At 36.2% G+C, this 14033-nt stretch overlaps 2 protein-coding genes across 2 annotated transcripts; both read left to right on the top strand.

Moving 5' to 3' along the window:
• Positions 1–646: 646 nt before the first annotated feature.
• LOC115824895 (HLA class II histocompatibility antigen, DP alpha 1 chain) lies at positions 647–5890 on the top strand. Its single transcript, XM_030788618.1, has 4 exons — positions 647–710; positions 1967–2248; positions 3005–3140; positions 5540–5890. Exons 1-3 carry the CDS (start codon positions 647–649, stop codon positions 3130–3132), a joined length of 474 nt encoding a protein of 157 aa, XP_030644478.1. The 3' UTR covers positions 3133–3140; positions 5540–5890.
• Positions 5684–11662, top strand: LOC115824884 (DLA class II histocompatibility antigen, DR-1 beta chain-like). The gene is made up of 6 exons (XM_030788610.1): positions 5684–5717; positions 8311–8334; positions 10267–10536; positions 10802–11083; positions 11283–11396; positions 11640–11662. The coding sequence occupies exons 1-6, from the start codon at positions 5684–5686 to the stop codon at positions 11660–11662; spliced, it is 747 nt and encodes a 248-aa protein (XP_030644470.1).
• Positions 11663–14033: the final 2371 nt, after the last annotated feature.

The raw sequence follows: 14033 nt of genomic DNA, 5'->3' as shown, positions 1-14033 counted from the left end.
ATGAAAGACAACAAAGGTAGCACAAAGCAACAAAAACAATACATAGAGTTAACAGAACACAGGTGCAAACTAATTAACACATGAGACCACAAATGAAGTGAACACTGGTAAGGAACATAATCAAAACAAAGCACTAAAAACAAAAATCCACATCATCCATGGGCAACTAGCAGAGGAAACAGCAGCTAAAAACCTTACACCTCCACATCCTAATTCATGAATTGTACATCATATTGTGTATCTGCAGCAAGACATCTTAAGGATAACTGGGTTTTTATATTATGTGGTGCCAGATCCTGCCGTCTTCTTCACTGACATTACAAAAATTTGCAGATGTATCCTCAGCTTGTTTGTTACACACACACACACACACACACACACGAGGAATCATAACTTAAAACTGTATTGTCTTTTTCATGACACAAATGTGACCAAGTAACTGAGCACTTGACCACTGTTTAAGGTTTAACCAAGTCTGAAATGGAACTTACCTAGATACAACAATGTCAGAGTGAAACTAGTAATCTCATTGGGTTGTATCATCTTGAGGCTCCAGTGAGAAAGAAAAAAGGAATACAGATTCACAGTGTTTCACAGTGGTTGGAATCCGTCTGTGATGTTTAGGTTCTTTGCTACAGTTTACTGAATGATGAGGCTTTACATCTTTGTCCTTGCAATTTTTAGTGCTGTCGTCTCCACGAAAGCTGAAGGTAGGTCAATGATTTTTATTTTAAATAAACCATGACTGATCAATACAGCTTTTCACTGAGTTCTGAATAAAGAAGCACAGTTCAGTGTAACAAACTGATAAAAGCTTGCTAAAATGCTGTATAAAAGTTTAATCAGTACAGATTCAAAGATTGTTGCTACTTTCTGTTTGTCGTTAAAATTGAAATCTATAAATCGAAGCAACACTTCCATAATATTTGACTTTACAAAAAAGATAATAAGTTCAAGATAACACTTACAAATTAAAGCCTTTTTGTGTTATTTCAAGGTCAGTAATTCAGAATTATTCAAAGTGTCATTATGCAACACTATGAATGCATGCACAGATTCCTCACACTCTGGACACAACCTTTTTTAACTCCTCCCTTCTGGCAGGTGCTACAGATCCCTGTACACCAAAACTACCAGACACAAGAGCAGTTTCTTTCATCATGCCATTAACCTCATAAATAGCTGACCAGTATCATCTGTTATGCCATAGCTACCCCTGCTTCTTCAGATAATTATCACAGTCTGCTTCACATCTACAAAACCATATTGTACGAATACCCATACATTACCATACATGATGCACATTACTGTTGTTTGCACTACCACACACACTTTATGTATATCATGTATATTGTGATGTTTAACACAATCTGTATATTGCTTGTATATGGTGTATTGTCTGTAAATAATATGTACACTGTATATTGTATTGTCCATATATAATATGTACATTGTCTGTACACTGTCTGTAGTACTAGAGAGACACCAACTGCCTGAATCAAATTCCTTGTGTGTGCTAACATACTTGGCCAATAAATCTGAGCAAGTGATTTTCATTGTGTAATGTGTGTACTAATGTAAGTATCTTTTAATCTCTCTCAGGAGATCACGTGGACATAGCACTAAATGACTGTTTTGATTCAAAATATGGAGAGAAGATATTTGGACTTGATGGGGAAGAGATGGCGCATGCCGATTTCACTGAGAAAAAAATGGTGATGACACTGCCTGGCTTTGCAGATCCTTTGAGCTATGAAGAAGGAACCTATGAAGGTGCTGTTAACAACCAAGAAGTCTGTTTGCAGAACATAAAAACTGCTATTAAGGCTAACAATAATCCAGAGGAAGTAATTGGTAAGCCCTAATTATCTTGTATTGCTAATATCACACCAGAAAATCAAAACCTGTTCTGATGTTGCAGTCATATTGCCATAAGTGCCTGATGAACCCATGGTTGTATTCTCAGAACCACCTGTGAGCTCCATCTACCCCAGAGATTACGTGACACATGGTGTGGGGAACACACTGATTTGTCATGTGACTGGATTCTATCCTCCTGCACTCACGGTAGAATGGACAAAGAACAATAAGAAGGTGACAGAGGGTATGGCTCTTAGTCAGTTTAGACCCAACAGGGATGGCAGCTATAATGTGTTCTCCACACTGAGCTTCACTCCAGAACAGGGGGACATCTACACCTGTACAGTGAGGCATCAGGGCCTGCAGCAACCTCTAACCAGAGAGTGGGGTGAGTCTATGTTTGAAACAACACTACTCCATAATGATCTGAATACTTAGTGTGGATACCTCTTGATTTAGTACATGATACTTTAGCTTACATCATTTTCACTACTTTCCCTGGAGAGGACAAGTGGCAAACATAAAAAAATACCACATAAATAAATAAAATAAAAAAAAAAAAGAACAAAAACAGTATATCTCACAACATTTGGTACCTGGCCAGACTCCTCCAGTCTGTGCACAGGGCCTGATAATTCTGTTCGGGTAAGGTTTTAAGAGTCCAGGATGTGCAAAGATCGTAGCCTGTGAAATCATGGCAATGTTAAGCTAAAAGAATTAATCAAAAGTAACTTCGTTAATGTAGACCCCCCCCTCCTCCCCCAGCAGCCACTGTTGTACTGTAGTTAAACAGTAAATATGAATGTTCTTTATAATATGGTATACTATGGTATTTTAAGGGAGAGAGAGAGAGAAGTAAATCAATAAACGAATAAACTAACTAACTAGATAAAATAAATAGAACAGTAAAGAAATAAAACCAAGAAAGAAAGAGAGAATAGGAGACTGTATAGATTAATGAATAAATATAAACAAGTGCAAATATTCAGAATGTGTTTCCATTTTTGAAAATGTATGTGTTTCTTCATTTATTGCAGTCATCTCAAAGGTTTGATGATTATAGCAGTACGTACAAGTAAATATAAATCAGTTGAATTGTGTGTGTGTGTGTGTGTGTGTGTGTGTGTGTCTGTGTGTTTAACAGACGCAGATTCTGAGGTTACTGTGCCCAGTATTGGTCCATCTGTGTTCTGTGGAGTGGGTCTGACTGTAGGGCTGCTGGGAGTGGCAGTTGGAACATTCTTCCTTGTCAAAGGCAACAACTGCAACTAACACTGCAGGTAAACATATTTTCACTCAAATGAGTGTTTCATAAATCTGAATTAGCCTTTCAAAAACCATCATAGTGAAAAGAAGATAGCATGAAGAACACTGCCATTGCAGCTATGTTCTTTCTGCATCGTAGAAAATTTTTTGATACATGAAAATACATCTGTTGCTAAGATGACTGCATGTTTCCAAGGTTAGCATGAGTGCAATTGCTGACCCATCCAGTGGTCAGTGTGTTCACCAATTACAGTGCAAAATGCCTCAAAAATTTGTTTAAGCTTAACTCCATTTGTTACTTTCCTTAACATATTATTTGAGAGGCAGTCTCCTCAGAGGTAGCTCAGCTGTCTTTTTTTCTGTGTATTGCAAGGAACAAAAAATACAACAGTTTCAACTCCTTCAGTCAACAACAATTCATTTTTTTTTAATTAGGAATTTTGCAGATGTTTACTCAAACTAAAAAGTGCTCATTACTTTTTAAAAACCAGGCCTAAAAATAAGCTCTCCTCTGCATGTGACATATGTTCAAAATGGGTTGTGTGTGTGTGCCTGCTATGTATGAACTATATATGGCTCACAGATTCTGCAAAATGTCTTGACTACGTGAATAGTTTAATGATCAGCAAATATGCCACATTCTGTTTACCTGGAACATGATCACTCTCCTATCTAAGAAACTCAGCTTCTTATGGCTAATGTAAGGAAAAATTGTGATTCTGCGTTGAAAGCACTTTTGAGTTTTATTTCTCATAGAGGAGGATCAGATTTAAAATGTTGTTCTTCACAGCACATTTTTCTTTTTGGCACCTCACTGTGCTTACGATCTACTGTCTCCCCAAGAGAGGGAACATCAGTTAAACTATTAAAGAATTCACAAGCTTTGATTAATGAAAAGAATGACACTTTTTTTTTATCATGGAAGATGTCACTAAAATGTAAATGGTTAGGGAAAAAGCAAATGTCCCAGAACAGAGCCCCATAGAGTATCACATGTTAAACGCACTTACAGCAATGAACACATTCACAAGTGAAATAAACAATTTTCTAACTTTTTTTAAATATGATTTAAACACATAATGTCAACTGCATAGACCCAAACTATTCTTTGAACTGTATAAAAACTTCATCCAGTGCCTTGTAAATAAGACAACAAAAAAGCTTAAATATGGAAGAGAACCAAAATACGAAAGGAGAAAAATGGTGTGCAAACATGAGGCTAAGCCAGCACAGACCATGTTATGAAGCTAAAAAGGACACTTTGACACTGCAAGAAAAATGACAGGCTACTAAAGCGTGTGATACAGATTTATTTTTAGTCAGTATAATTTAAAATAAATGTTGAGGCTATGCAATATTCATTCAAGTGGATTTTCCTGACGTTATGTTATTAAGATTCATCTTCTCTCATGTTCTCTCTCAAGCACAACCACCAGGTCAGGTTTAAAATAAATACATTCTACTAAATGCACTGTCCAGATGAGAAATAACATGTACTCAGCAATAGGTTCTCTGAGTGCAACCGCACTCGGTAGCCTGCTGGAGCTGTAATACCACCATCAGTAAAATAACTGTTCACTGCCTTGGGCTCTGGTTCGATGGACGTTAATCTTATTGCTTAACAAACTGGGGCATATCCTGTTTGTACATGCTGATTTTATGAGATAACAGTATTGACAATATGAGTGGTGAATACCAAAACATTCAGACTACTGTGGTTTGAAGCATGGTAATGACATGCGTCAAGCCTCTCCACAAAACAACACAATGTTATCCTGTTTAAAAATCTCAGTGTAGGATATTGGCCAAGAATCCCTTGACTGATGACTTAATCTACAAAGGAAACTATTTCTGGGAAGATAAATAAAACTCTCTGGGTTTATCAAACATGTTATATCAGTCGAGTGGCCCGTGTTTTCTTTGGTCAAAATAAAGCCCTCTGTCAGTTTGACGCTACATATGTCAGTCTGTCCTTTCACTCTGAGAGTAAAAGCAAACTATTTGTCTGCTATCTGTTATGTAAATGGGGCCCTTGATGAATATATTGGCCATTTGCAACATATTTCACTTAGCTGTTGTGTGAGTGCACTTCCATCTACCTAGTGTGAGAATCCGAAAACTGTCTCATTGATTTTAATAACTGTCGCGAAAAGCAATGATTGAAGTCAATGAGAACAGCTGACATTGAGTTAAATTATTGCTGTTTGCCGCAAAAATGAGACTGTTAGGTCTGCAAATGTATTATTATCAGATTTACTTAGTTTAAACAAGTGGGTAAAAAGTTGTACCATGTCCATATATTGGATGGCACATCCCACAGAAACAAGATGTGGTTTTAATTTGTTTTAATTTTCATGATCAGTGAACTTATGCGTCAACCCAATATATGATATTTATTGCTTTCTAATTACAGGCTTGCATTTCCAGACTATCGTAATCACTGTCAAGTCCCAGCTACTGGAAAATGTCATGAAGTACTATTTGAATGACTGTGGCCAGCGACTGTTGGGAGAAATAAACAAAATCATTTTTTCTTTTGAAAATTCTCAATCTGTCTATGAGTACTCTAATAAGCATAATACTTATTATTTGTGAATTTCAAAGGATTCATTTTTGCTATATAAATATAATTATGCTTGACAATTGTGAATGTCATGATTTTATTGAGTAGAAATATGTTTTCTTTGCAAATATAGTGCTATAATCACTTGTTTTTAAGATGATCCATTCAGCAATTCCTTTTAATAAATATTCAGTGTCTGAATCAACAACTGTCCTTCTCATCTATGTATCATGTTTTATAATGCTTTGAGAATCGTTTTTTTTAAAGACATGAATTAAATGACAATGAGCAAGCTGAAAGCAGATAAAGATCAATACCATTATTTTGGCCATGGAGGAGGACGCTTGCTGGAGTAATCAGCTTCTAAAGCATCGGTACTCAATTACTCTGTGAGGGGAGCGAGCAGCACCAACCCATCTCCTGTATCAATCTTTAAATATATTTCAGAATCAAATAAAGCCATTGTAATGCTATCACTACAATATCTCACATCAATATCTCACATTCTTAAATATTTACATAATGTTTATGAAATGTTGTCTGAAGTTTTGTAAAACTGTACACATACTCTGCAGGACCTCACGCATATTTTAAACCATCTGCACACACCTTAAAACGTGATATTTATATGAACATGGGACAAGCATTGACTCTATAAATTGTCATAACAAACGACGTTTTTGACACACTCAAAGATAAAAAAAAAAGAAAAAAAGAAAAACAGAACACAATTGACAGAGCATATGTAGAGGTTTTTCTTCTTTGAGTCAAAAAGTGATTGCATTGCTGAAAGAGAACGTCCTGCCCGAGTCCTCTTCTGGTGGCAATTCATGTGCTTTTAAAACAACATTAGCAAAATTTAAATATGCAGTGTGTAAAGTATGCCCCCGGCAAGCAATATACTCTCTGATTAGAATCATATATTGAATTTTAGAAGAAGATTTTTCTGACAACCCCTTGCAACTCCCACTGGTCGATTATCTTTCATATAAATAAACAGTGTCTACCGCACTCTTTACATCACTCATTTCAGCTATCCACAACATCCACCCTATTCTGTTTAAAATTAAAAAAAAAAAATTATAGTTTCGGAAATTTTCATGTTTTATACAGAACCAAAGTCAGAGTGATGAAGTTACAAACTGATGGTCACTCAGGACAGGAGAGAGGCTCATGACATTCAACTCTCAATATGTCTTTGCAGACAAAGGAGGCCGTAGCAGGACTAAATGGAGAAGGAAAAGGTGGACAATGGTTTGCATTACTGTTGCTGTCCCAAGCTAGCTTTTTGGCAATAGCCACCATGAGAAAACATGATACCCTCCACTGCCTTGACTGCCTTGTTTTATTCAACACACGCCGCAGGCTTATGCTACCATTTCTTGATGGTCTGAAGGATGACTAAACTCAGTGTCCTGGAATACTGTGAAAAAAATGTTTCATGTATATTTAGCTTTGTTTTTGAGTCAGCTGCTTTTTTGTAATTGTGTTTGTCTGATGTCAAATTCACCAGGGGTCAGTGTGTGTGTGTGTGTGAGTGTGTGTGGACGTGCGTGCGTGCGTGCACGTATATGTGTATTGTGTTTTGATTTATTAATGAGTTGGATCAGCGTGTTTGATAACTTTTGACGGTCTTTTTGAGTAAAAGCAACAGAAAGCAAAAGAAACAAAATTCTCTGAAACTCTGGGTATCTGGGTCAGCTGTCACAAAGACCAAAACTGTCTGTATTCTGGGAGGGTCTGCCAGACCATCGTCATGCTTCACCAACTCCAATCATCAATAGCATATCTGCACCGTTGCAGGCAAAACTAAAGAAATAGTGCGTCTCTGCACATGCAACTTTGCTTTGGAGACACTTGCTCTGTAGCAGGAGAAAAAAGGCAGTAAATATGCCAAACTGAGAGTGGAAATGCAGATGAATAATCCATGTTCCATCTGTAAGTATTTTTGCTGTAACAATTGCTGTATTAACACATGCATATCAGCAATATATGACTATAGAAAGATCTCTGGAATGTCATAATACTACACAGTAAGAGAAATTCATAGCTAATAATAATAATAATAATAATAATAATAATAATAATAATAATAATAATAAAAAAATCTGGGATCTTTACTGTATCAAAATTATATCCGCAATGTTGTATAACTGCATGAACAGTGATAGATATCATGCATGTTCAAACAGAGTTCATATACATCAAAGATTCAGCTCAATGGAAGTGATCACTATCAAATGTCCCTGATGCATTTTGTTTTGCTGCTCTTCAGGAGTCGCACATTATGGGGATGGGGGTGGGGGGATGGGGGGGAGTACTGTCAGGTCTCTGTCTCTATCTCACAGTCTCCTGGCCAATCAGAGCTAAGTTGGATCTGACTGGCTAATCACCTTGTTCCCTGATTATTGTGTGCACTTGTCCTCAGTTTGTTCCCTCATTGTATCTGTCCATATATATACCCCAGTGTTTTCATGTTCCTCATTTCCTAAATTTCCTTGTTGCTGTTATTTTTTTTTTTTCTTGTTGGCCTTGTTAGTCCATGTTCTCACTGTTAGCTCTCCAGTGTATTGACCCTAACTTGTTTTTGACATCAGATCTGCCTAGTCCCCAGTAGTCAGTGCTTTGTGTACTAAACCCTGCCTGTTTATTGACCAAAATTTGGATTGAGAATAAAGATTGTCTGCGTCTGTATTCAATGTATTCTCAGTTCATGACACCCATGGACTGAAAACAGAAGAATCATACTAACTATCCAGTCCATTATGGTACAGCAATGGATTGCACATCTTGAAAAATCTTGAATTATTTTCCCTAGTTTACTCTTATGAAACAGATAACCAAGAAATTTCATTTAAGAAATATGCACAAACAAGATTTGTGGAAATAACGTATTGTAATTCAAAGTATACCATAAAACTACACCATAATATAACTCATTCTATCAAGGTTTACAGTCAAACACAGTCCTGAGCTCAGGACTGATACACTTGATTCCACTGATCAATTAGTCAAAAGTTAAAACAAAGGCATGCAGGACAGGGGGCCCTCAGGGCCGGAGTTGAGAGTCACTGATATAAACAGTGAAATGCTGTATAGTGCCACAAGATAGCACACATAGGATTCCACTAAGCGGGGGGGCAGAGGGTATGGGAGAGAAAGGGAGAGAGGGAGATAGCGAGGGAGAGAGAGAGGGAAAGAAAGAGAGAAATTGTGTTTATTTTATTTGAATTCTTGGCTGTTATATTTCATTTGTTCTTGTTTCCCAAGTGTCTTGTCTGCCATTAAAACTGGAAATTAAAAATTTGAGCATTGTGATGCTGTGCCTTGCAATTACACTTGCATAACCTAAATAGATTACTCCTAGTATGTTGCACAGGGCAACATTTTTTAGGTTGTACTGAAAATATGTAGGGATATTGATTTATGCACACTTCTAATGAGAAAAGTTTTTGCAATTAATCTCAGCAGTGTTTGGTGGCTTTCAAGTAGTGACAGTGTATTTGATGCTCTTTGTGGGCCATGTGAATGCAACATTTACTTCAGATGAAAGATAGCATGTTCTTGAATGCAATGTTTGATTTATTTGAGAAGTCTGAGGTTTGACCTGTATAGTGTGCTAATTTTGATTTGTGTTTTAGATTTTGGAAAACAGGTGTAATTTCAGAAAATTTGTGTCGGTTTTGTGTGAGAAAAAGTCTCACAGCTTTCATTGCTTTCACAAGTCCAGAAGACTCTTTTGGGGATTCTTAAGGCATATCCATAATTATCAGTAGCAAGAAGTCCTGTTCTCATCATATCTTAAATTTGGACAGAGATGTGTTGAGAGATTGGTCACAGCTGAAAAGATGAAACTGGATCACAAATTGAACAGGGTTTATTGCATTAAAATTTGCCCTTTAATTAAATAGGTATTTCTGTTTACATGTGAGTAATCCTGCACCCTGGATGGTGAAATGTACTGAGAAATATCACAAAATGTAAAAACAAAAATAAACAAACAAACAAACAAAAAAATGCTTTACATTTATAATCACGCCATAGAGAGCAAACTTTTTATCCTTTAGCATTTAGTACTATCTGTCTAGCCTGCAATGAAAGTGGAATGTTGCCTGGTAACATCTGATGCTGTCTCAGCAGAGTACTCAACTGGACAACTGTTTATAGACCTCACTAGATTAGTAGCATGCTCTGTATACCTTTCTCAGTTTTTTATTTTCAAAGTTAAGGGAAAATGTTCTGGCCAAATCTCCTATGCCTAAATCTGGCAGTGCTCATCTCTGTTTTTTCTGAAACAGGTAAGTACTTACAATACACATAAAACTAAAAATAAAAAAGAGATGTGTTAGGGTTTGTTACTAGTACAAGGTTAGCATGTAACATATTTCAAATGAATTTGCTTGAAATATGTGGTGGTTTAACTTTATTTAAAGAAACACATAGCCTTTTTTTTCTTTTTTGGTGTGTGCATATTTATATATGTATATCTAGTATAAATATATGTATAGCGTCTAACCCCGCTGTTGATGTTGTATTTGTAGTGGTGTTATGTATTTCTCGCTCTCTTCTTTTTTCAGATGGATATCATATGTCCCTCAGGGCTGAGTGCCATTTCAAACGGGATATGAAAGACCTGGAATTAATTCGGACTTATAATTTTAACAAATTTGAATTCATCCGATACAACAGTACACTTGGCAAGTATGTGGGTTTTAATACAGTTGGACAGCAAAACGCAGAGGCATGGAACAACAACCCTGCCCAACTCCAGCAGATGAAAGTTGAACTGGACAGATACTGCAGAAACAATGCTGGAAATGAAATATCAGCTATTACTGAAAAATCAGGTGAGCAGCACACATTTAACAATGTTTTTGAAATGAGCAAATCCCAACAATACATCTAACATGACTCCACATTATGGTGAATCAAAGAAACTAATGACAGCTTTCCATACTATCCTTACAATGATGATTTTTATATTATTTTCATTTCATTATTTACGTTATAACATTATTTTCTGACACAGTGGCTGACAGACAAAATGACACACAATTAACTCATTTGTGAAACTGTATGTCCATCAATATTACATTTTTGGTATTTTCATAGTTCCGCCGCAGGTCCATGTGAGGTCTGTCAAAAAGGGCACTGGCGTACATCCTACTGTGTTGATGTGCAGTGCCTATGGTTTCTATCCCAAACTCATCAAATTAACCTGGTTAAGCGATGGTCAGCCACTGACCTCTGATGTGACCTCCACCGAGGAGTTGGCTGATGGTGACTGGTACTACCAGATCCATTCCCGCCTGGACTACATCCCCAAATCAGGAGAGAAGATTTCTTGTGTGGTGGAGCATGCCAGCTTTAGCAGGCCTATGACATTTGAGTTGGGTAAGCAATCAACATCAGATGTGATATATTCCAAATCTCCTTGTCTTGGCAAGAAGTTCAAATGTTGCTGTCAGTATGGATAGACACAATGGGCAAAAAAAAGACTTTTAAAAAGCAAAATTATCTTTTCTGATTAATGCATGAGAGGCTTTTTACTAATAGTTCTTATCAAATTTGTGACTATCTCTGTTTTTGAAAGGACCATCTGTGTCAGAAAGTGACACCAATAAGATTGCTATTGGAGCCTCTGGACTTGTGCTGGGGGTCATCCTAGCAGCTGCTGGATTGATTTACTACAAGAAGAAATCCACAGGTAAGTGGGTGCAAACCTTACTGAATACAAAACCTATGAGCTAAATTTACTTTATGCAGTTACAGACTTCAAAATGTCTAGTGTTAAGTAAAGTAAAATGCAGCACTTTGGTAGTGAAAAATTAATTGATAGAGAGAACTTGAATTTGTTGTCAGTGCCAGGCTGTGCATGTACAGTTTGCATATATTGTTTAGTTGATAATAGTATATTTGATAAATATGCATACAACATTTTTGTAAACAGGACGTATCTTGGTGCCACATTAAGAGGTGGTAAGTCTCATAAGTCATATTTTATGTAATATACAATATCTTCTTTTAACTAAATTCACCAGTTAATCCTTTTAACCTCACACTGAAATATATTTGACATATATTTACATTTATGCTTCACAGGTACTGATTCAAAGATCATACTTATCTGAAGAGCCAGGCCAGTTTCTCAGTTGTGCACCTTACTTATCAAATTGCAAAATCTGATACAGAGTGGAATATTACAACTGAGAGACTGTCAGTCTCTCAATTGAATGACAAATGATTCTCTATTTTTTTTCATCTTAACTAATGACTATAACTTTGACAGTGAAGACAGAATATTGAATGAGATGAATGCAGATTTTCTGAATCAAAACGAAAGACAGTTCTATAAATGTATGTTACCAGTTTGAAATGTTTTCTAAATATATGTGATTTACTGAAAAATGGGACTCCAGAGGAAACTGGAGGGAATAAAGGAAAATTGTGGAGATTACTTTTAGAGGATATTTTTGCTTTGAACTGCTTTTATAGTGTGGTGCTATAGTGCCACCTACAGGTCTCTCTTCTGATGCTTAGGCATTCTGCTGTGCATTGTAACCTATCTATATTTACCTGTAACTATTTACATTGTAATTGATTAGGAATCAAATGTTTTAAACAATTCTGTGATTTATTTTCATTATAGATTTACAGATTGAACTGCTGCATCTGTTTGAAATAATGCCCGACTTAATAAACAAATCTTTAAGAGAGTAGAACGCTTATTTTGCACTCTGTAATTTAACACATGAAAAGAAATCTCTGGTTTAACTTTCACCATTTATGCATCAACAGACTGAACCGTCTCAAAACACTATAAGAAAATGGAATATTCAGAAATTTAACTCTTTTTTTTTTCATCTTGTATCAAAGGGAATACTCGCTTCTCTACAGAAGGTGCAAGATTTACACTACTTTTACAAATTTTTTTCCACTTTTCGCCTTGTCATGTGTTATAAAAGTTGTTCGACACATTAGCACAAGGCATAAAGAGTAAATAAAATAAAAAGTGATTATTTGCATGTAATAAAAAGGACGATAGCATGTAAGACAATACTTTGTGTACTGTAGCCCCAAAACACAGAGAAGTCTGAGAGATTTGGGCTTGGTTTAGTTAAATTGTTGCATGTTGGTTTCACTGATGGTACAACTATTTTGAAAATGTCCCATTATGAGAGTCCATTGTAAACCAAGATGACAACTAGACAATTTGTCACATTAGGGATTCAGTTCAGGTAAAATGAGGCAAAGAATTGTCTGTGGGCAGGCTTGAGAAAGGGGCAGGTCAAATTCCAGTTAGGTCAGTCTGAACACTCTAACACAGGAGAGAGGGAACGTTACTGTCAAACTGAATGGTGGTAGAATGCAGTCAGTAACAAGCCATACAGACAATAGGATTTGCTCAACTTTCTGTTCTCAAAACTAGCAATAAACTGATTAATTTCTACACATAGCATGTACAGCCAGGTCACAGCCGAAGGTATAAATTCAAATCTTTATAAGCTAATGATCATCCTCAAGGAAGAGAAAAACACACCTGGAAGGTACTTTAAATGACAAACCTTGCAGACAGGGAAAAAAGATGGAAATGGGGGGGGGGGGGGGCTGTTTATTTGTCAGCTTGTTTGTTTATTTTTAAATCAGGAAAATGTTTAGGAAAAAATTGTGTTGTGTAAAAGATAATGAAATTATAACTGCCTGGTAAAAGCAATCTCTTGCCTGCAGGAGGTTTCGTTGGCCATGGCATGATACTTTACAAGGTGTCCTTCGAACAGCATAATGAGGCCCTTAGCTTTCTTGACTCCCCTTTCAAGTAATGTGAATTGGGTCATCTTTGAGATTATATAGGTCTGTGAATGAGCAATAATTTTGGGGAACTCCTCAGACTGCTTTCTGTCTTTTAAACACATTCAAACATCCTTCATTTTAAGCTTGCTTTTAAGACTGTTATCTTCCAGTATTTTAGTGTTTCATGGAGAGACATGACCATGGGCAAATTATACACAACCTTTTAATCAATGGTGTTTTGACATTTACTAGACCTAGTGTCAACTGATATGTAACTCTCCTAAACATGTATTCAAGAAGCCATGTATCAAAGTATGTAATTACTTATTATTATATTATTGTTTAGTGTTTACAAGCAAGCCATGAAGGACAGTTTTGGGTCACTTAAAAGTCTATTTCAACACAGACAATAGATTACTTATAGAATGTAGATAGTTTCAGTCATATATTGTCAAAAAGAGTCAAAACTCTAAAATATTTCTATTTTTACAGCCACACTATTTCATAGACAATTCATTAGAATGAGGGCATATACATGTCAGTAAATGTTTAC

Source organism: Chanos chanos, chromosome 1, assembly GCF_902362185.1.
Source record: "Chanos chanos chromosome 1, fChaCha1.1, whole genome shotgun sequence".
Lineage (NCBI taxonomy): Eukaryota > Metazoa > Chordata > Actinopteri > Gonorynchiformes > Chanidae > Chanos > Chanos chanos.
Note: the sequence above shows the minus strand (reverse complement) of the source record. Positions and strands in the feature narration are given on the sequence as shown.